Genomic DNA, 24,383 nt, shown 5'->3' with positions numbered 1-24,383 from the left:
AACTTGATTCAGACTGGTAAATAAAGTCCAGTGCTTCTTCAGTGATTTCAATGCAGAAGAGAACTTCCTTTGTTCTACTTTTTTGCAAAAGAACATGGCCACGGGATGAATTCATTTGTGCCTCTTAACCATTACCAATTCTCTATACAGACGGTATGTATTTCTAAGATTCGCCACTTTTTTGGGGGAAAACATAGGAATGGAATTTTTCCTGTAAAAGAAATTCAGTTTTCTTGAAAAGAAAACTGTTCTTATTTAAACGACATTCCCGACAACCACTCTTTATTGCTTCATGGAGGACTTCTACAGAAAGTTGGCTTTTTCCCCCTCCCACTGTCAAATTTTTAAGTGTATTGAAGGCCTGTGCAAAGATCTATATTCATCAGCCAAACGCTCTGAATTCCTTTGGATAGCTACTTCAAACCAGTTCTGCATAACATCTATCTTGACCCTGCAGGACAGGCCTTCCTTATTCCTCAGTGCAAGAAGATGATCTAACATGTAAAACCAAGGAGATGCACACGTTTTGTAATCGTCCCAAGCCTGGCACCAGAGGCTGACTCCTCCTAAGGCAACCCAGCCACGTTGGGCTCTCCGGAAAATCCAAACCTCCCAGTGTCCACCACCCGGTCAGCAATGCCACCACGACCTGCTGCCATCCTGATGCTTCAGGATGGTGGAGCCAACCCCCCACAGCTAACTGACCCCCCATGGAGGAATTTCACGTTCTGTGCTAACATGAGACTTGTTCTTAAATTCATATGATTTAGCAGATTTTCCAAAAAGAAAGTTAGTTTAGGAAGACATTTGTAAAATACTCAACTTATATCAAACTTTCACTAGAATTTAGCACTAATAGGGTTCCCCACACACAAATTTCCACTGCCTTTAGAGAGAACAAAAAATCCCCTATCAAAGTAAAGAAAACTTTACCACCTTAACAGTACAGGAACAAATGGATTTTTTTTAAAAAAGAGAAGGCAAAACATACAAAACTTTGTTTCAGGAGACAGAGGGAAGAGGTGAACCTGATTATTTCATTTTTAGTTTATGAATCAAGAAAGTTTGTATGCAAGTATTTGGTCTTCTCCTGCTGTAAATTTTATACCAATTCACACAAAGGCATACTATAAAATCATAGAATGGTTTGGGTTGGAAGGGATCTCAAAGGTCATCATTAAATTCAGCCACAAATACAAGTAAGGAAATAAATCTACATGTCATGCTCCAGATTAAACAAAAAGGAACATCTTTTTTTTTTTTTTAAAAAAAACCAAAACAACAAAAATCCCCAACACAAGCTGTGAATAATTAGTGCTTCAGAATGAACTCTCAGTATCATCTCAAACTACTCGCATGCAATTGAAAAATCCTCTGCACTTAGCCAGCAGAGGAAGAAATACTTCAACAACATTTTGAGGACAGATTCCATCAACTCTTAACAATATATTCAGTTTGGCTAGTGTCCAACTGGCTTTAGCCAAAACTGTCCTAACATAAATTACGACTCAGCAAGAATTGTTTGCTGGAAGGATAAAAATTTTTTTTTTTTTTTTTTTAAATATAAACCATTTTGAGTCCAAGTTACAATTGCTGTGGGGTGAGGGACACCTGACATGTATAAGAACTTAACATCTCTTTTTCCTGAAGACTTCCATACGGCTTAAGACAAACCCACATTTACACTTGCTTTTCTTAATGATACACCAGAATCGCACTGACCTCTTCCTAGGATTCTAACTTCTGGTATACCTCTGTTAGAGCACTAAAATCTGCCTTTATTACCAACTTTAGGGTATAACGATATAATTTCTGGAAGGTTTGATTCTTGACCAGTGTTTAAATTTCCTAGTCATGATCTCTACTTACAGTACAAAAAAAAATCCCCAAAACTCCAAACCAAGAACAACCCCACACCAACCACAAAAAAGCAAACAAACAAACAAAATGACCAACACACCAGTCATCCTGACTTTACATTATGGGAATGTTAGCTGGCTGCTCCTCTAACATAAAAAAATACGTTATTAATACAGCCACATGGCTCGTGGATCACAAGCTCAAATTACAGTTAGGTCTGCTTAACTCACGATTGATGACAATTGACCAGCAACATCATAAATGAGTGTCAAAACACCAAACACAATAAGAATACCAGTTACTTAAAGCTGCACAGTAAGATTCCATTTCAAATGTAGAAAAGGCATCCAAAGGCTGGGCTTCATGCCTTAAGTTATGCAGATTTTTTTAAAAGAATGCCGAGTTTCTATGTTGCATAGAAACACTTCTGCAACCCATAAAGTTCTTCTATCTTTTCATCATAATTTATTTACCAAAGATCAATGGAAAACTTAGGACTTCATCATAACTCCTTCTAATGCTCTCTTCCAAAGCCAGACAGAGGTAGTTAGCAAACCGGACAAGACCTTGCAGCCTACCCACTTCACTCCACAGCAAGAGAAATCTGCCAAGGTGCAAGAGCTAACACAGCTCCCTGGCTCAAAGGTACAGAAATCAGAACAGATCATTTAGACTAGGCCCATCAGTTATGCTGTGTATTTCTAGTAATTAGTTCACTAGGTGCTTAGCTCATCAGCTTTTTAGGGAGTAGGTACTCACAAAAAGAAAACTGAGTAGATGAAAGGGAATGTGATCTACTAAGGGGAAAGATTGCTCTTGACCATTGAGTCGGGTTTTAAATAGGCAATGTTATTTTAGCATATTAGATACTATCAAAAACCTTTAGCTCAATAAGCAGGACGGATGAAGCTGCCACAGAAACAGGAGGAAGGTATTTAGATATAGAAGCCTCTCTCCAACATCATGACACATCACATACTACAGCTGCCTAATGTTAATGGAGAGACAAGCATTCCCTGCTCTTTGCCAATAAACCTACTACAGAATAAGTAACATGACTTCCATTTTCATTTTCTGACCGTAAGGTAAATAAAGCACATGCTCATCATTCAAGTATACAGTTATGTACGGTTCATTTTCATAAACTCTTACTCTGTATATTTTCTAGCCTTAGAAATCTGAACCACTATGGCAGCATATGAAAGTAATTAAAGTCTCTAAAAGATGCTAATGTGTGTATTTGAAGGAGCTTGCCCTCCAAAAACATTGCCAAATCATCCATTGATTTTCACTGTACATTCCCACAAACTTTCACTACCAATTACTATGGGGGAATCTTACCCTTGAAGATTCGTATGAAGGACTTGGCTGACCACTTGTTCCCCAGGATGTGGCACCTGTTCGCTCATCCATACCTAGCAATAAAAAGAAAAATACAGACCTATAAGAAAAGATAGCAAAAGCAGAACATTCTCTCATGCAACCCAAAAGCAAATGCATCTGCTTCCATACACATAAAGCAAATTCACTGCCTCCATACACTTAAAGCGTATTTCTAAAAACAAAACTGAAGTTGAACTGTTCCCTTGTTAATGAAGCTGGCTACAAAGCAACCTACTCATTTGGACACCTGCAGCTGCTGAAAACAGGAGCATAAAAAGTCCAGGTTTGCCAATCCGCAGTGCTGCCCTACCCAATCCATAAGAACTCAGCATGAGTAACAAAACAAGCACAACGACGTTAGCCTGGCTTTTTGCACAGCCTGATTTATCCTGCGTCTTAAGCACTGAATATTGCAGCACGTACTGTGAAACACATACTTGTTATCTGCTCTCCGCTGTTGTGTCTCGCTTAAGTATTGTAAAGCGTGCAAAATCAGTTCCCCTACTTGGTCTTTACATGACATGCAAGATATTTTAGCGTAAGGGGGGGAAAAAGGCAAGATGACTGGTTATATTTCACTGGCTTAAAAAAAAAAAAACAGACACTCATGGGGTCTGCCTGACTAAAACAGGAATCTTTTTTAACTCTGTAACGGTTCTTTTAGAATCAGTTCCCTTTATGCAAATCCAGATTACAGCTCAAAAGAGAAAGAGGAAGAAAAAAATAGGGAGATCTTTAAACCCAGTACCAGAATATATATCCTGTGTATTATCTAGCCAACAATTACAAATATTGTTGCCAACTCTTTCTCCTCTCCAACTGCGTCCTGTTCAAAGTGAATTGGTCAAACCATCTTTAAACCACATTCCAAAATAACTACTTGCAAAAGTACCCAAATTCCTACAGCCAACTCATTCAGGTAGGATAAGGTTACTATTCTAGTAAGTAGATTCCTGATTATCTGTATCACAAGATTTTTACTTTTTTTTTAATGGGTGCAGCACTTCCATCCTAAATCGCAGACTTCCATGCCCTTCGGCTTACAAAACACAATGCACTACTTCCCCACCACCCAAACTTCTCTCGTAGTGAGTTTTGATACAGAGCATAAATTTTTCATGTAACGTCTAGTATTAACTATTCACAAAGCTTTGTAACATCATAATTTATAAATAAGAACTAAGTGTCACAATTTATAAATTGAGTGCAAGTTACTCCACACAATCATCCCTAAACCCGAACTGTATATTGCAACTATACAATTTTCATGCACGTATCTCAGACCGGCCACACTAGAAAATAAAATGCAAGGAAATACTGTAAATAACTACCTATGGAGTTATTTAATAATTATTTCCTCAAGAAATGCGTTTTATGAAGCTACAAAACACTGTTTTGACAAAGACAACCTGCAGAAGGCATGGTAAACTGAAAGTACAGCACAATCACCCAGATGAAAACTACAGACACCATCCTCAAGGCTGGAGAACGCTCTTTGGAAATGCAAAACCACCACTATATTGAGCCAGTGATTTGTGGAAGTTTACTGCATTTCGCAGCTGACAGCATTGTTGTTCTTTCGTTGTAACTGATCCAGGAGCTGAGTAAAAAGTCGTGGCTGGCACTGACAAAGGCAAAAGTAATCTTTTGGCACAACGGACTCTTTTCTGCCAGAAACAACAGTGCTAGTAATCCAGCGATTATCATAACAAGTCTTCCATTGCTCTCATTTCAAAAGGGACGTACAGTAGGAAGGAGGGCGAAAAGAAATGAAAAATATCTTACTGCAAGACAAAGTCTTTGGAAACGTCTAAGACAGCACATTCTATCAATGCACTTAGGAAATATGTCAGTAGATAATGCTTATGCACAGAGCATTTAGATGCATGACCCCTAATCAGTAGAACATGTTACTCAAAAATTTGAGTCAGCGGGACGTAAGGACTTACGTTAATGTTCTGCTAAATCAGCACATGCATAGCTAAAAAGTCTTATATTTTAATTCTACCATTTGAATTATGCAAATAAATTGTTTAAAGAAACTGCTCTAAACCAAAATGTAACAGTTTAAGATGTGGAAGAAAACTAATTTCCAAACAGTTTCCAGAATTCTTTCTTTTAAAAAGCCCAGTACCGTTAGCTACTCAGGAGTATCAACACACTTCCTTTCTTCTGCCAGGTGTCTTCCCCTTTTTCATGCAGCACTTTTTCTTTTCTTACAAGGCCAAAACACGTTCGCATCTAGACCTACCCTTTAATCAGAACTTGCACACGTGGAACATGCAAACTCACTTTAGAAGCTCCCTGAAGGCAACAAGGAAGAATTTCACACTCTGCACGCAGCACACCAGCACTTGGTGACTGACTACCACTTGACATCTGGATTTGACTTGGAACGACACTCCTGCTGCCCTCGGCCCCCGTCAAGATTGCACACACCAAACGAGCGGAGAACCGGCTAGCCAGCAATGCTCAACCAGGAAATCGGATACGTGTCGACAGCAGTGCTCAAGGAATCTGTTCTGGTCTGTACACTAATTAGTTTTTGCCACTGATGACAGATGAAAAACAACCAAATGCTGCAAGAGACAAAGACCCAGACAAGCAGGCTGGGCACAACCAACCAACACATACTTTAACACAGCCCAAGGTAGCTCTGTGTGAATGAGCCAGGAGCGTAAGATCTACCTTCCAGACAGGAGGAGAGCCTGAAGTGGGGAACACGCACTAAGAACGAACACAGGAGTCATCCACAGTAATAAATTCAATAAAGTCTCAAAGCAAAAGTGCCATCAAAAGAGTTCAAGCATTTTCCTGGGAAACGCAAAACAGGATGGAGGAACTAGGCAGATCATCACCTTCGTATAACCCCTTCCACAAGGAAACACGGTGTCCAATTCCAGTATCCACTAATTCATCACGGATGTTAAAGGGCACAGTAAAGCTGTGACAGTTAGCAGAGCACTGAAAAACATACTGCACGGAGAAAGGCTGCAGTATCTCAGTCTGTTTAGGCAATGCAAAAAAGGGGGAAAATCAACAACCACACGTTATAAAGGTCTAATAATACAGATACAAGCTGTCTGGCAGGCAGAAGTATAATGAGGTTCTAGCCCCACTTCCTTTTTTCAGTAGGCATTGAGATGGAAAGTAATTGCAATAACTCATGAGTTGATTTCATAGTTCTCAATCAAAATCTGCTACTTCTATAGCAGATAGGCTGTAGTTTAACTAGGGAGTAACTCAGTTTGATCTCTGAGCAGATTCAGGCGGCAGCCTCTGGCTGGTCTGGCTCACGCAGCACCTCCACTGCACTCACCACTGCTGTCCCAGGGAGGACCGGCAGGACATCACCCCTGTCCTCAGCCAGCCCCACAGACGGAGCACAGCCCCCATCCAGGACGCCGGCCAGGCTGCAGGAAAGGCTGAGTGGTCCTCACTCACCTTGGGAAGATCGGGCCAAGCAGTCACGAGGATGCTTTGTGGCTTTATGCAATGAATTCTACAAAGGCTTTGCTTAATGTCACTATGATCATTTCAAGCTCTTCAAGAAGAAAAGCTCAAGAAACCTGTTGTCTCATTACTTCAACATACGTATTCATTCTGAAGAAACAGATTCAAACATGCATCTCAAAAAATTGGATCTTACAATCAAGCTGAAATGAAAGTTGGTGTTCTTGCTGGTATAAGACAAGGACGACCACTTTTAAAACTTATTTCGAGACGCACGGGCTCTAATGTTCGTGTAAACAAGGTAATACACTGTATAGGGTTACCATCTGCTATGATGTTGATCAAATAAACGATTTGACCAAAAAAAAAAATCACATTGTAGATTGTTATACTGGGTACTGAAGGTATGAGTTTCTATCTTTTATAGCTCCTTTATCCAATTTTGTTTCAGAGTAATGATATTCCTTCAGATAAGATTCAACAACTGAAATCAATTGCAAAAAAACATAGAGCACAAACCATAACAGCGTTGCTTGTATTTTGCATCTTAGACACCCAAACAAATCAATCTACCATTAGAGCCTATATTGCAAAGGTCTACTGTGAAGTATGACACAAATTATTGCCCAAAATTATATTTTAGGTCTAGACTTTCTACTAAGTGGATGCAAAGAGAAATATTACTTGATGGAGAAATGCTATCTCAACTAAAAACTTTAAATTTCAGTAGGTTAAGACTAGTTCTTAGCCTACTCTTCTTTATTCCAAATAGAAAACATTTCTCATTTTATAGTTGACTTAGTGTTTTCAATAACATAATAAAATCATTTACATTCTAACAAAGCACCTGAAATGTGTAAGTCAGATAAACAAGACAAGATATAGTTTCACACATTTATTACTGGAGAGGGGGGTGGGGAAGGAACCATTCAAAACCAAAAGCAGCTTTGACAATAGATGTCATGTGGTGGGCTTAAAATATACAAAGCTAAGGGCATTAATCAAACTGAGAAGAGAAATGAAACCCAGGCAACCTATCAACAGCCTAACCACTTAAGGGCCACTGGGATAAATTCAGATTCAACATTATAATTAGGTAAAAGACAAACCACTTTCATTTCAAACTATATAAATAGAGGGCTTTCTCTTCACCCACCCCCTGCCCCCAAAGGAAAGGTAAGGGGAAGTACTTCAGGCATGGAAAAAACCCAAAAAATCATGAGAAACTTCAAATCTCAACCCATGCCATTTCTTGGAGAATGCACCAATGCCTTACATCATACGGATATGAAGATACCCCATCCCTCTGCATCAGAAAGGAAAGATCCTCCCCAGCACCAGAACTGCTCATTAGAGGCACCACCGGGAGTAGCAGAGGAGTACCCCTGCTGGTACCTTTAGCTCCAGAGAATATTAACGGAAGTGCTATGGATGTGTTGCAGAAACACTATCCTGAGTCAGAGTTGTCTGTCACAAACTCTGGACTCCACAATTCCTTCAGGAAACTTCCCGAGATAACTTTATTAAATTGTATGATGCTGCTCACTCTCCTCCCTGTATTGAGCCACAGAGTCGCAGACTGAACACTTAATCCATCGTGTGGTCTGAAAGTCAGATTTCTCCTGGGCTTAACTGTTAGATTCAATATCCTTCCCACCTGCCCAGTCAGGTTTATAACCATGAGAGTTTAGGTTGTTAATGACCAGCCTCTAATGGCCGACAATTAAAAGCACAACGAAGGGCTGCAGGGATTGAAGCCACCCTGAGGAGGCATCAGTTACCTCCATTTATTACCCATAACACACTAGCTTCCATTTGAATGTTTTTCTTTTCAAAGATCAGTGTGTAAGATCTGTTTGAAATATCAACAGTGATTATTAATAGTCGTACATAAATTAATTTGGATTTTTGAAACATTGTTTATCCTGGAAAATGCCACAGTATATCTGACATAGCAAAGAACAAACATCCACTACGACAGTTATTGTGGAAATTATTTTAAGAACAGGCTATAAGATATGCCATACAAAGTTAACTTCTATTGCCAGAATAAGTAATCACAATTAAAACCTCAGCAGAAAAAAATTATTAAAATGGGAGGAATGTACAGCAAGTACACAGCTTGCCTGGACAATAACCAAAACTCAGACCAAAATTAGCATTGACAGGTGTTAAGAATCAGTTATATCCTAAAACATACCAGCAAATTGAGTTTTCTCTTTATGGAAAGCTGTTCAAAACCTATACTTTCATACAGAAAATTATTTGCAAGAACAGTATTTTCTCAGGTCAGAATAGAACTTTGGGGTGGACACTTGAAGAAATTTTTCTAATACAACAATATACTTACATTGTATAAAGTTACAAGAAAACGGGGGGGGGGGGGGGGGGGGGGAAATCACACTGGTTCAGGAAACTGATAAAAACACTTTTATTCGTTTTAACAGTGTCTATTAACATCAAAAGTCAGTACCGGTAATACAGTTCCTGTATAACTATGTTTCAGATTTGTTTCCACTCATTACCTAAATACAATTTCCTATACGAAAAAAAAAAGGCAATTACTACTTTTAACTTAATTTCACAAACAATCCTATTCATTTCTTGTAATGAGGCCGATGTATTCCCTAAGAACAACAACATTAGGTTATTAATTCCTGTAATCGCAGCAGGCTTACAGAAACGTCAGAAGTTACCTGCTTCTCTTTCCTCACATGCTCTGCTTCCTAGACTCTAAATCACGTCACTGAACACACCAAGTGACCTGGCATGATCTGGACATGTTACATACAAAGCAACCTGCTCAAAAGAAAACTGGAACTGGCATTTCCCACCAGAACTGTACTAAACCAGAAAACTGCACGTTGCTACACCCATCTTGCCCAAAAAAGTAAAGCAGGTACAGTTCAAAGAGAAGAGGATGCTACAATACCATATGTAATATGCTGTATGCAATACATGTTTTTTGTGTATGTTTGTTCAGACAGTTCAAGCATAAGCTAACGACAAAAACTATAAAACCAAGCATTTAAACTAGTTAAAAAAAAAAGTACTTTCCACAGAAGTACTCCGAGCATTATGCAGTAAGGCTATTCCTTGCCCCCCCCCCCAAAAATATTGACCTTTACTAACACAATCTCTAATATTATTATTCCATCCAATTTAAGGTTAAAATTCTAAAAGAAAAATTAAAATGCTAATCTTCATGGATTATATCTGTATATAAATAATATTTACAGGTGTGTACACAGAGTATATTTTGAAACCTCCCTGGTCACAAATGCGAATAAAGCAAAGCAACTTAAGAGATCAAGCCTTTAGCAGGTATACAACCCAGAGCTTTTATTCACAGGCAAACCCACACACAGTTAAACCGCTATGAAGTTGCCTCATGCTGCTTATTCTGCCTATATTGAACCACAAAGTATCAGTTCAACAGCTCTAACAAGCAAATCTCAGCCCTACCATATTAACTATCCTAACAATCCATTCCACTGGCAAATCTTCCTGTGTTTACTTCAGTTATGACTCAACCGCTTTATATAACCACCCACTTTAAAATATATATATATTTATATACACATCAAATCAAGGCCAATGTCACAAGACTGCACAGACAAGGCCAAAAATATTCAAATACAGCCTCACAGCCAACAGCTACTGTTAGCAAATGTATTATACCAGTACAGAAAACTGCCAATTCAGGCACCAGAACACAACACAATCCAAGTTACACAGTACATAACTAACTCTCATGAGCAAAGAAAACACTGCAAATGTGACAGCTTTTCTAACAATGTGTCTAAAAATGTTAAGAAAAAGTGCTTTCAGTCATTTACTGTATCATAAGGTGTCCAGCAATCTCTGACCCTCCTGAAAACAAACTCCAGGACCAACCTGAGGTCAGTATTGTTTCAGTGTTGATGACTGTCATGCATCTTTATACATGTACAATTAAGATTATCCAATTGCAACAAATTATAAGTACTTTGTTGATATTTAGATCATTAACGCATTAACACTCAAACCGTTTAAAAAAAGAGACCTTCTGACATACCAAGCGGGGGGGGGGGGGGAGGGGGGGGGGCAGGGGGGAGAAGAGGGCAGGGGAAGAGCTGAAAAAACACATTTGTGAGAAACAACATATATTTTTAATTTCCAAGTTCATGTAGGTGAACCAGAGGAGAAGAAGTATCCGAAAAAGCATGCATCTTCGTGAGTCAGGATTTTGAGCTTTAAGTTAAATGGCAAGTACAGTATGCAGTATAGCCAAAAAAATGACAATGCAGTTCCATATTTACGTTTATATTACTGGAAACAAAGATATTCACAGATATGCAGTCAAGATCACAGAAGTCTCAGTCTGATCTTCAGAAGATCTAAACCAAGCCATTTCCTAAAAGCATGTGGAAGAAAACCCATACTTTTAAGGTACACAGTATCTCTGCATCAGATTTTTAGCTACCCTACACTACTGCAATCTGAAGTCCATCTATTAACAGCAGCACAGCATCTCACGTTAAAACCATGCGCTAAAACCTTATGTTTTCATAAAACAACACATGTAGAATACAAAGAAGTTTGAAAGGTTTTCCAGTTTACCTCTAGACAGGCATATATTTAAAAAGAAGATTTCTTACAATTACTTGTTCTAAAGAGCACATCTAACAGACTCCCTCACAGGACTGAACTCTCATTACTGAGGAAAACAGAAGTTACATTCACAGAACCTCTGATGTGCAAGCTGTTCATAAGAGAATTCTGGCTCTTTCAATTCAGCTGCAGGAAAGCGTCTACTGTATGAACATGTCAGCATTAAACATCATCTTTTAACTCTAAAACCAAAGTTTACCTGTTCAGTATTTAAACAGGGAAGAACACTTAATGGATAAATGCAAGCACTGAACATCTGTTCATCTAAGCCAGAGACGTGGTGGGCTAGCTCTAAGTTACATGTGAAAAAACAATAGAATAAATATAGCAAACATTGACTTAGGTCATTATTCCAACTGGCTCATTCCTATCTCCTCTTTTGCCAAGAATCAAGAAGAAACCTTCCATACTTCTTCATTTTCATCCAAGAAAGAAGCTTTTGTAAAGTGCCCTGCTGGTTTGTCCAAAGGAAAGATAGCACCTACTCCCTCAAGTCAAAAAAGCTGCCTAAAGCAAAATGTGTTTTCTTCTATTATTTTAGGCATTGAGGAGAAAAAGGTTTAAAGTAAACTAAACTATTAGAAACTTTTAAGAAGCATCTCTACCTGCATTTATACAGTCAAGAATCTGAGCATTGGCCTGCAGTATCAAGGATTACTTTTTCCAGTATGCATTTTGTACTAACTAGTGCTTCCCCCTCCGTAAGCGAGCTGGAATGCAGTAAAGCTCTTGCCAGATGTTCTCCTTTTGCAGAGCTCCAACACCAACAGTTCTCAATAATTCCACTATTTCCAAAAGTCATAACCAGCATCCAGTCTGAACAAATGATGGAGATCTGGCACAGCTTGTGCTGCCAGCAGGGCCCTCCCACACCTTAAAAAAACCCAACAAACCCAAATAAAAACCCCCAAGAAACCATTCTTGCCTCAACATTGAGACACTTCCTCCAACCACTTGTCTGACAGAGATTTTACTGGTTATTTTTGAGCCTCATTCTCAAAAGTAAGAAAGCATGACGTGCTCTGTCAAAGGAGAGAAATCTGGTTGCTGAATCAAGCTCCTTGCTGCCTGGGCGGCCTGCTGAGTCAGGCAGGCAGGCTTTGCACTGACAGCTCCCTTCGTGTGAGTGGCAGCAAATGACAGTGTGCCCACAACGCTGGAAAACTGGTATAACACAGTTCAGTCTCCCACATCAACAAACGGAGGTGGAAGGAAGATTGCTGCCTGATGCTAGCAGGCCTTGCACTCATACACAGCAGTACTGCAGCAACTGAGATGTCTGATGGAGCCTAGTTTACCTTCAACCCTCGAAAACATTTGTTTCTCTTCATTAGGTGCTTCCACTCTTCCCTTTATTGAAAAGAAAGGGTGTTCCTCCCGTTGAACGAAGATGTCTCACCACAGCTCCCTGAAGTAATAAGTTGCCTGATGACTGTATTCCGTAGTTTCTTCCTTCATAACCAAAAGGTGTTAGCTGACCTACTAATTTCTGCTGCACTTCAGGATCATCTGCATTTTAACATTCTGCTACTAGTATATCCTTGTTACAGCTTATAAATCTGAAAAGATTACATTACAACAATAAAATTACACTTTAGAGGATCAGTAACACAGAAGTAACAACTCCAGAGTAGACAAGACTTCCTGTTCAGCACTGCGGTACTTAAATGCTGAAGAATTATCACAACAGTTTAACATTACTGATTTTTCAGAATAGTTTGATGTCTCTGCCAAGAACTTAAAGTAGTATCACACTAACTAAAAAAACCCCAAAATATTCCAGAAAATAACTACTAAATCTGGCAGGATCTGGGTCCAGTGGAAATGAATCCAGAAATAGCTATATTCGCTAGCAAATATGTCGAGATTTCTCCAACTTTACTACTTAACCAAAAGAAAGACTTTTTTCCTGTTTGAAGACCTCACTGCTCTTCCTTCTATTTCTTTTGCTGGCTTTTCATTTAATACTCCATAGTCTGGCTGGACTGTGTAACACTTCTCCTTGGCTTAAATCCTAAATATCACACTTTTTATAGAAATCTGAGTTTTCAATGCCTTTCTTGTAACAAGTGTTACATGAGCTAAAACACTCTTAATAAAATGCACTCAGAAATCATAGACGCTTCAAAAGCAGAACTTTGATGGAAAACTTAGAACTGGACTTTATATACAAGTAACCCCATTTTAAATGGCCTTCGTTCTCTAACAAGGTTGCAGCTGGAACGGACATACCTGTCACTGTTTACAAAGTGCACTCATGCCATTTTTTTTTTTTCTTCTTTTTAAATGAGGACAAGATGCACTTTGAATAAACAAAAAAATTTGCTGCTGCTTCTCAAAGTATGCTGTTCCAGCAGTTCTGTAGGTCATAGCTAGAAAATGCTGAAAGCCAGTAAAATGCGGTAGACAGTCTTTCTGCGGAGAAAAGCACTCTTACCTGGTAATTACTCTTCCTACAATAATAATAATACAATACTAAACACCTCCAAACATTAACTTGAATAGTCTGTAGTCAAAAAGCAAGTAGCAATCAATAACCATTTTTTTTTTCACTTCCTCCCCCCAGACTATTTTAAAAGTCTCTCCTCCTATAAAAGCACCAGTCTTACAACTTCATTCCTATAAAACTTACACCTTAAAATTAAGAACAGACTTCTAGGGGTATTTAATGAGAACACAGAAGCTAATGATTTTACATTAAAATCAGGACAAATACTGTAAGTTTAATACTACAGGTGAGTGAGAACAAGTGGAAGGATGCTAAAACCCTTCAATTGCCAGCACTGCAGAGCGCCAGTCACCACCAGCCCTGCCAGCAGCATCCAGCAGACCCAACAGGCAAGCTACAGCAGCACAAAACCTCCTCATGCGAACCGAGCCTTCAAACAGGCCGGCAACATTCACCGGCTCCTCACAAGGGGTTTTGATGCAGGAACCATCCGAGACAACAGCTTAGGAGTCAAGTTTTAGGTATGCCAAGGGGAGCCCACCTTCCTAAGGACAGAGGGCTGGCTGCCCCCCAAAGGAGGCCGTCCTGCTTCCCTTAACACTTCGCTGTCCCCACTGCCCACAGCCCGGCTTTTATGCCTTCCTCCCTCATGCTAACATCAGGGTTTCGCAGATCCCCCAGTAAACCAGTTGAGGAAGAAACCAGCGGAAAATGGAACCATAAAACATCACCCTTGCTGGTTTCTGGCCAGATTAGCTCACAGAAGTATTTCCCTACTGGGCCAGAACGCCAGTGTCGGCAGAAAGGAAGGGGAGAGCACGAGAATCGCACAAAGCCAAAGTCAGGGTTGTGTGAAGGGCCAGGGAAGCCAATCCATCACTTTTCAGGCATTTGCTAGCTCTGAGACTAGCTATAATTTAAAACATGGTGATTTCTTCAGTGAGAAGGGAAAAAAAAAAAAAAAAAAAAAGGACATCACTGTGTGGCGATGCATAAAATCCTGCAGTCTACCTTGGGACTGCTTACTTTATTGGACCATTGATGCTATGCCAGTGCGAGAGAAAAATAAATGAATAATGCATGATAGAATTACATCAACCACCAATATGCTTAATCAAATCTTAAAAATAGCAAATCTGGTCAGTGTTAGGGTAAAAACAGGTTACCAGGAAGTTCAGCGCTGCCAGAACACTCACACACATACTTCATCGTTCACTTGCTAGAATTTTAGCCAAAAATTTAGAGGAAGAGTAAATTACTTCAAAGTAAATGGCAACAAAACCCAAGAATTTTCCTTCCCTCTGTTTTTTCTGTAATTAAAAAGACAAAAAGTAAGAATCTTTATTTAAAAATTTTTAAGTCCGCTTCAAATTTTAGCCAAAACAAGTCTTGGGTTCCATGTGCCAAATAAGTTGCTTCTATAAATCACTATAGTCCATTTTCTCTTTTGTACTTTAGAATCTTAAGCATTGCCAAAACAAGCCAAATTAAACACACTGCCTCTCTGGGTGGTGACTTTAAGTTTAAATTTTGTTGGCCTTAAATCCTGCATCCGGTTCTCTTTATGTTACTGCTTTTAGCTCTGGCAACAGCTTTCAGACTTTGCTTCACTTTGTACTTTACTTTTTCATACTCCAGCACTCCAATATGATGAAATAAGTGCCCAGCTTTGCTTAGCCACTAAAAATAAAATGTTAGAGCTTATAAGGATTGTCAAATAATTTTAACAGAAGACAGACTCTTCACATTCTGTTAAATACGTAAAATAACAAAAATGAAAAAACAGTTTCTGCCTTTTTGACTCAGTATTTGGGAAAGAATTTCTTATATTCCAATCGCAAAGAATACTATTACCCTTCCAAGTACTATCACTTTAGTGTTTTCCAGATCACACTTTGTGAAAGGGTAATAAGGCATCAAACGTCTCTTCACATTCCAATTTATACATGAAGAATTACTGGCATAGGTTCAGAAGAAAAACATTGACCTTCCCTCCCAGATGGAAGAGCGCATTCTGAAGATTCACACGTGCAATAGGGCAATTCAGAATAAACATCACATAGCGCTCCACAATACATGCTCACATGCACTGAAAACGCAGAGTGTATTCCTTTAGAAAAGGCTGGTCCACATACTTTTAAGAAAATTAAGAAATACTTGTAAATTGAAGTGAATTCATAACCAAACACTTTTCTCCTGAATTCAAACAAATGTGATACACTCACATAACCGAAGGGCTATAATAAATGACACCCATGTCCTTTTGTGCCCATTCCACAGACACATGTGGGATTCCCCTGACAGCCAAACCAACACAAGCACTTTACTGAATTTTCACTAGTGATGTGAAAGTCCGGTGAATTAAACAAACACACATTAAGGCACCTGGCAGGATGCATGTGAAACAAATGTAAAAATTCAAGTACAAAGAGCTCCAGTAACAATTCTGTTCTATTTCATTGCACATACCTGAAGATGTAAAGCTTGTATTTAAAAGGTCACACAAAGGAAGTAAACATGCACATCACTCAGGTACATATATGCAATTTGGACTTTAAAAAAATGCAGCGTACATCACTGATTACAATATCAACTTTACATTAGCGAATACAGATTGTCGTTAGGATTTTATTCCTTGCTTGGCTTTTCTTTCAAAAAAGCAAGAAATAAATCTGAAGCCACTTCCTTTTCCATTTTCAAGTTTACTGTTAAATTTTTAAACATCAGGGGCATAACTTGCCTTCAGTAAGGCATATCTTCTTAACCAGTTACCAAGGAACCGTAACATTGCACACACTTCAGCCCCTAAGATCTCTTTAGCCTAGTTTTCATTTTCCCAAAGGACTCTCAGTATATCATTATCTTAATGCTGAATCTATTATGGGAGAAACAAGAGAATACTAAAAAAAAAAACCACCACACCCACTATGAAATATTACACTAAAAAGACGACAAAATACAGACCAAAAAATAAGCATGGAGAAACAATCTATACCCACTTCTACTGAAAAAGGTTCAAAGTGAAGGAAAACTTCGCACACTGCGGGACCTCTTAACATCTGTGAAGCCTCTAAGTTATCTGAGGACTAATTAGATTTTTTAAGAAGTCTTAAAAATCTAATACACCCTATTCATACAGAATTTCAACTGAATACAGGTTCTTAACTCCTTCATTGTAAAACCAGAGTTTAGTAGTTTATGAAAAGATTCTAAACATACAGATCAAGCTAAGCCAGTTAATCTTATTTTCCATTCAGAATGAAGTACATTTGAAGCCAAAATTCTATACTCGTTGCACTTGATTAAATCCACAGTAATGCCATCTATAATGCTAGTTACAGACAAGTAATAGAAGCATCCAATGTGGCACTTGTATTGATCTAGTGTTGCACTTAACACTTTTTCTATTCAGAGTCAATTACTTCTCCTTCACACCCATATCCCTCATTCTAACACAAGGATTACAAGGTTTTGTTAAATCATAATAATAAATTTTCTGCTGGACAGAAAACATAAGAGTTATAGAAGGGAACATCTGGATTTCAAACAAGTCTATCAAACTCAACATTTGGCCTTAGAAAAATACTAACAATTACAACAGTGTCATTATTATGTGCATGCTATCCTTTACACACGAAAATCCACTCAAAGCCATTTTTAAAACAGCTCCAAAATTAGAAGTCTGTAACTGCAGTAATCTTAAGGCTGTTAAACTTCTAGACCCGAGCCAGTTCGTAGCAGGGCTGATTAGCTCAATCACAGCACCTTGTTAACAGCAGCCGAGAGCTCCAAACTGAATCTAAATCACATCAAGCCACGCAAAGCACAGGCAGAACTATCTTATCTTCAAAACATCAAGGATACCAAAATAAAAAAAGGGTAGATAACTTACAGAGATTCATCAGTTAACTAAAGCCCCACGATACTTAATGTTTCCACAGACAGCACATACTTCACAAAAATAAATATTTAGAATGAGCCTAGAAATCAACTTCATGGATGCTCTTGAATGATGGAATACTTTTAAGTTTAACGTTCTGTCTGGACTTAGTGATTGCAAACATGGTTATAGCCAAAAAAATGTTATGGAGGGTGGGAGGCAATATGCTATTGATGAGAGATATGGGGAAATAAGAGTTAACTGCTCCAGATAGGTTTTTACTAGGTTTTTCTTCATTCTTTGATCTTTTCAGCCTTCTTGGAAAGGACAAATCTCTCTGTAGGATTTCTTTTGTTTACTTTTCAAATGCAGTAATTCAAGGCCATCAGCAGTCTAAAGAACAAACCACCTGTAGAGGTCAGTATTCTAAAAGTGTACCAGTAAAAATGAAGCAAAACACTTCAAATACATCAAATTCTCTGTTTAGGAGGAACATACTCCGTGTGTTGAACAATGATACTGTAATACATCTACACACGTGCACAGGAACAATCCACTGTGGTTAATACAATGTGGAAGCAGATGAAAATGAAGAAAATTCCCTGGTTCATCACAGGAGCAATACTTGAATAAAACCAGTTTTCTATGGCAGAAGAGCCACCACTTTGATTGTTTAATGACTTTAATGTCAAGAATTCCTATAGAGAATTGCTTAGGAAAAAAAAAACATATAGATGGCACAGTCTATTTTCAAATTTACAAAGTTTCCCATATTAAATCAAATGGTAAAATTACTTCCCAGACCACAGTTTTGCTCAACTCATACAAAGATATGTAAATGCTATAGTAAAGGGTCTTTCTGGAAGATTAAGAAATACATGCTCAAACACAGCTCAAAAATTTAAAATACATGCTGTACAGCAATTAAAATCTCTTTTACTAGATCATGAAAATAAGTTAGATATAAAAGAATATATTTATTATTAATATGCTATAAGGTGAACGGATCATAAAAATTCTGTTCATTGCATCTTTTCTCTGAAAGTGTACGAGGTGCACACCAGGCAAGACACCAGGTTTAACCAAAACTTTCTATTGATTTCAGCAGGAAACTAGCACAGAAAACAATCTCTGATTTGTTTCTTTTGCTTACACGTAATTCTTCTATGTTGACCCAGGCATTTCATATGCAGTTGCTCCTTGCGTGAAGAAGAGAGAAGCAACTTGATTTTAAGTTACGAAACTGAAAAGGAAAGTTACTAGTCTTTTCTGCAAAAAAGTTAGTTGCCAAAAAAAAGAAGAAAATCTAACAAGCCTCCGCAATAACATTAATGCCTAATTCATCTACACAACTTTGGTTTGGAATTCAAGAGTTTTCAAAGAAGTCAGTTAGGCATCAACACTATGAGGCAAGAGAAAGTTACCATATGTACTTAGCAAGTAGGACACTGAAACTATATTTTTGCTCTGACACGGGTTGACAGGAACAGCAGATTTAAACAAAATTGTGTTTCACCCTGGGGCACCAACTCACTGTTTTTTACATACTTTAACCTCATTCTCTTATGCCTGTTTACCATAGTATTTAGTCTTTAGGACATGCTACAGATTATTATTTATTTCCCGATTGCCAATCCTTCCCTTTGGTATTTTTTTTTCCAAGTTTTTCTCCAAGGTTCTCCAAGTTTCCATCCTCTTCAATACACATCCAGTTGCTGTATTTGGATCTGTCTGTCAGTTACACAAACAATTCAGTCTCCAGACTCATGCGACACAGGCAATAGTCAACAGGTTGATCGGACAATTTAGGAACCTGCTTCTGCCAAGTCACAGTCTTGGCTATTTGAATTTTTTTTTCTATTAAAAACAAGGAACCCATCTACTAATCCAGAACACTCATGTTACCCAACTACACAGACAAAGTAAGCAAAAAAGTTCTTTGAATAATACAACCTTTGAGAAATCCTATCAGTAGAACTCCCTGCATCAAGGAGCTCTGCACTCTTCAGCCTATTTAAGCAGCCAGAGTGTGAAGGAATTACTTGAGTGCGTGATCAGAATATTAAATATCTCACACTGTCCAGATTCACACTAAAGCTATCAAATAACAGAGTAACTTCAGAGTAAAAGTTTTTTGCTGACTACATCATCAGTAGTGCCAATAACAGCAGCATCCTCAGTTTCGTGCCAGGCTCCACACTACTCTGAATTGTCTACCAGAGTTTGGAATAAACACTGTTATAGCTGGCAAATACGATCTTTCACTATCACTGCCAGAAATGCTGTATGCAGTGACAGAGACTGCCTTCCTACAACTTCAGTATCACCTAATTTTAGGAAGCACTGAAGTACTCTGCCATTTCTGAGAGCCTTAAGTGGATTAGCATTTATTAAAAAACTCACTTGAAATCCTGTCTCAAAGAATGTCTTCTGTAAGTCTTCAACTGAAAAATACTTGCAGTCACTGTGCTAGAAACACCACAAACCTCAGACAGAAGGTGCAGCTCCCTTGTCAACAGATTTCCACTGCATACCCACATCAGTCATACATGGTAGCAAAAGCAGACAAGAAAAAACATTGAAAGAAAATATAAAAGTCTGAAATGGTTACACAGTCCAGAAAACAAATTAATAAATATATATGTGTGTGTATAAAAAATATATATAAAAACTATCATCCAAATAAAGTACTACTTCCTTTAGCCATTCCAGTTCAAGAATCCAGGTTAAAACCAGAAAGAAAGAAATCATCCCTGAAATTCACAAGTCATTTTAAAACTGCAGAAGAAGGTATTTTTCTATTGCAAATACACAGCAAAAATACAAAAAAATATGAGCCACAGAGAGTTTTAGTAAGTTTGATGCCCCTGGTGACAAACTTGCAGAGTTAACCATGGAGATTCTTCTTAGCTTAACACCACTAATTTCTCTGAGAACACTGTGGATTCCAAAGTGCCCACAGGAAACTTCCAACATTATGTCTCTCTCAGCACTTCAAAAGAGTATACGTGACCAAGCAGCTTCTTTACAGAAGGTAAGCAGCTACTTATTGATACAAAAAGGTAAGTTTTGCAGGAACCTCTCCAAATTCATGGTGTATGCTCTTCTAGAAAAGGGTCTAGAAAAGTTCACTCTCTTCCCAATAAAGTAAAATTTTCTATTAGGCTGTTTTCTCTCAAGTTCCCAAATGCATATGAAGGATTCAGCAAAAGCTTTTCTGACTTAATTGTAAACAAAAGCTGCCTGAAAGGAGTTAAGAATAAAAACAATTTGATCTAGAGCTGGGGAAAGTTCACTATAATCATAAAGACAATCCAGAATCTTTGAAATCATTTCAAATGGTGGAGCTGTAATACAGAAGTATCCTTCCTCTTTCTTGTAAGACTGCATCTCACTATTTAAGCAAAGTTTCTTAAGATGCAGGCCAAAGCTGGACCTGAAAAAATTAAAACAAACAAAAAATTAAAAAATACCCACACCTTAAAGTATCTGTAGAATTTTTTAATCTGCCATTATTATCTGGCACACTGCCAAAAACCTCACTGGAGAAGTCGATAGCTGCATCACTGCAAACAGCATTTCTTCTGACTTCTTCATAAAAAGCCAGTTTCAGGAGAAGCACTTTAACCGCAGTAGAAGTCAGACTAGCTCTGTCAGGAAAAGTCAGAACATTTTAGCAGACTTCTTGGAGAGAGACATTTCAATAAAGTAAAAAGAAGAAAGAGAAACCTGCAAAAGGACTGCTCTTCTCTAATGTGTGATTCAAGAATGCAAGGGGTGAACATTAATTTCAAAAAAGAGCAATATTTGTTCAGAATTATTCTCTGCATATGTTGGCATACGGGCAACAGAACCAGCAAAATAAGTGTTCATTGTCCAGACAAATAAAGCTATCCATAATTGAGGAATACAAAACAGAATTGTAAAATTTCACAATCTGCTGCAGTAGCATATTAGCGTTTAATTAAGCACAATGTTGCAAATGTTCTACCGAATTATTTATTATTATACATATATACATGAAATACTGTAGCAGAACATTGAAGAGGTGTAAGAATAACAGAGATAAAACCGAAGGGAGGTATTCATCCAACATTAGATGCCAGATGTCAACATCCAAACATTTAAAAGGAGCCACAGGGAAAGTACAACTTTATTTTTACTTAAAGGTTGACCTATTTGTGTCTGTGATGACTCATACATAGAGCAATCTGAAATTTATTCCAGAAATTGTTTAATTTTGAAACAATGGTACTACTTCAGAATCAGATGAAGATGCAAACTCATTAATCCTCCATGCTGAACACTACTCTTACTTCATGATCACAGGTAAGTGCCATCAGTTACAGTTGTCCACAAGCCTAAACATTTTCTCAAGCAGTGTATTTGATATTCTCTGTCTGTATCAGAAAGGAAAATTTAAAATTTAAAAAAAAAAAAAAATCAAATCAAATGGATACAAGGACAGCCACTTTGTCTCGAAGCAGTCTCTTAGAAGGCAATCACTGCCATCATTTATGGTTAGGTTTTGGGTTTAGGTTTTTTTCCTCCCACAGCTTAATAAGGCACCCAGCATTGGTTTGGGTCAATACAGTGGTTTATTGTCATTATTCTCTTCTACCCTGATCAACAGTATGAACTACTACATGTCTGGCAACCACAGTGAAATTCAAGTTTAGCCAGGTAGGTATCTATCATGAGTTCAGTTTAGGTATCTGAGATGTATATTTAAGGCAATCTCAACAGAATTCTGGCCAGAAATAAAGATTTAGAAAGAATTATTAGACAGTAGAATGGTTTTACATTTCTTTTGATTAAAGATATGAAGTTCAATGAGTTTCATATGCTACAGCCTGACATCACACCATCTGATTCCATTCTCTCATCTGGTAAACCTTCTACATGAACTGCAGCTTCATTCCTGTGTACTAAGCCATCACTACCCTACCTAGTCAAGCGGAAAGCAAATTTGATGGAGATTTACCTTCATTTAAAAGCTACAAAGTCCAAAACCAGGACTGGTTTTAATATGTAGACTTCCATTTCATTTAATTAGCTATTCCACTGTATGTAATCCGGCACTAATTACTTTCAGTTTCCTCTCATGGTTAGGTTTTCTCCTCACTTTGCAATTTTCTATGGCACTAGCAGATACACCACCAGCTAACTGTTACTCTCTACTTTTCCTGTGCAACAATTCAGAGAATCTAAACATATAACTTTTTTTATTATTAAATTTCAGATCAGTATAGTCTCTTCTCGTAGTCCTAGTAAAATGTAGTTTTTCTTACTTGAACACTTCAAAGCAGCCTTTAACGGCAGAAATAAGTCAGCAAAACACAGTTCCATACCCCATTTCAAAACAATCTAAAATCTAGGAGACAAGACCGACAGCTTTCAGCACACATCAAGATGACAAGGGAATATCACAGAATTCTACAGACAGATCTCAGTGCCACAAATCACTACACATTGTGCATACCAAAAGGTAAAGAAGTTACAATCTGCATTATAATCTGTTTACATTCAAGTCATAAAGCCCAGACTTTGCTTCTTAGAGGCAATCACTTCACTCAACTACCTGAAAAACCCAAGCCGCAAGCGCTATTTAATAACAAATAAGAACTATAATCTTCCACAAAATAATACCTACAACAGTGACCAGAAACAGCCCCTACAGTTCTTTTATGAAGATGGGTACCTCTCTACGCTAGCAAAGGTTAGCCAACCTGAGACAGGAATACTCCCAACCAGCTACAGCCCGGTTTGAAAAAGACACTTAAGACTTGTCCCCTTTGACTGCAGCAAACATGCTAGATCACGTCAACACAGAGCTTTTTTTTTTTTTTTAAAGGACTAAGCCATTTCTTGCCTGTATATGATTTTTTTACACGGACTTGTTACCGTGAATGGATAGGTACACTGACTGATGCCATAATGGTTGCTTTTGAAACTATATTCCCTGTAGCGTATGTATGGGAAAAGATATACTTGATAAAATATGTAAAACCACAGTCAGTAAAGCTCAGTCTTGACTATACCAATGGACAGAAGTTTACTCGCCAACTAGGAACTACCTGTGCCATCTCATTGTAGTACAATTTTAAATATTACATGCAGCATTTGCATGGAATACATTTTCAATCGAGATATTCAGCTTATAGTTCTCTTTTACATCTACTACATCTGCCCTTGGAAGCCAAGATGCTTTTTCATACTGAACACCATATTCACCAGGTGTTTTTTCGCATTAAAAAAGGTCACAACTAGATTCAAACAGAGAAAATAGTTTTTATTAATGACTGCTGGAATAAAGACGAGAATAAAAGGAGGGAGAGAAAAACAGTGATGGCTACAAAACAATCAAGAGGAGTTCTAGGGACTCAGGGAGTGAGATGGGTTGGGAGGGAGAGTAAACAAGTAAAGGACAAGGAAAAATAAGAGACAGATATAAACAAAGTGAAAACATTTGAAAAACACCAAAGAAACTGTTTCCTAGTAATAAGCATATGTGCACACACAGCTCTCTGCCTTACCTGCCTCCTCCTGATCATTTCAGTGAGCACCCCACAGCAACCCCGGAGGTGAGCACCCCTGCCTTCGAGCGGGCAGGCATGTGGCCCCCCAAAGAACTCTGAGCCTGCCGCTGCGCCACCAGGCAAGAGCTGCTCCATCCACGCTGGCCTTCCTCCCAGCTGGAGCAGG

At 38.2% G+C, this 24,383-nt stretch overlaps 1 protein-coding gene across 1 annotated transcript in view; it reads right to left on the bottom strand.

Annotated features, from left to right (window-relative positions):
- TCF12 (transcription factor 12) overlaps nt 1-24,383 on the bottom strand; it is a 171,262-nt gene that overhangs the window by 120,668 nt on the left and 26,211 nt on the right. The window contains exon 4 of the mRNA XM_086471565.1: nt 3,202-3,275. Within this exon, the coding sequence (XP_086327691.1) occupies nt 3,202-3,275 (74 nt within the window). The remainder of the gene's footprint in view (nt 1-3,201; nt 3,276-24,383) is intronic.

Source organism: Leptosomus discolor, chromosome 11 (genome assembly GCF_034619465.1).
Source record: "Leptosomus discolor isolate bLepDis1 chromosome 11, bLepDis1.hap2, whole genome shotgun sequence".
NCBI lineage: Eukaryota > Metazoa > Chordata > Aves > Leptosomiformes > Leptosomidae > Leptosomus > Leptosomus discolor.
The sequence above is the reverse complement of the archived record's forward strand: the minus strand, read 5'-3'. Positions and strand labels throughout refer to the sequence as shown.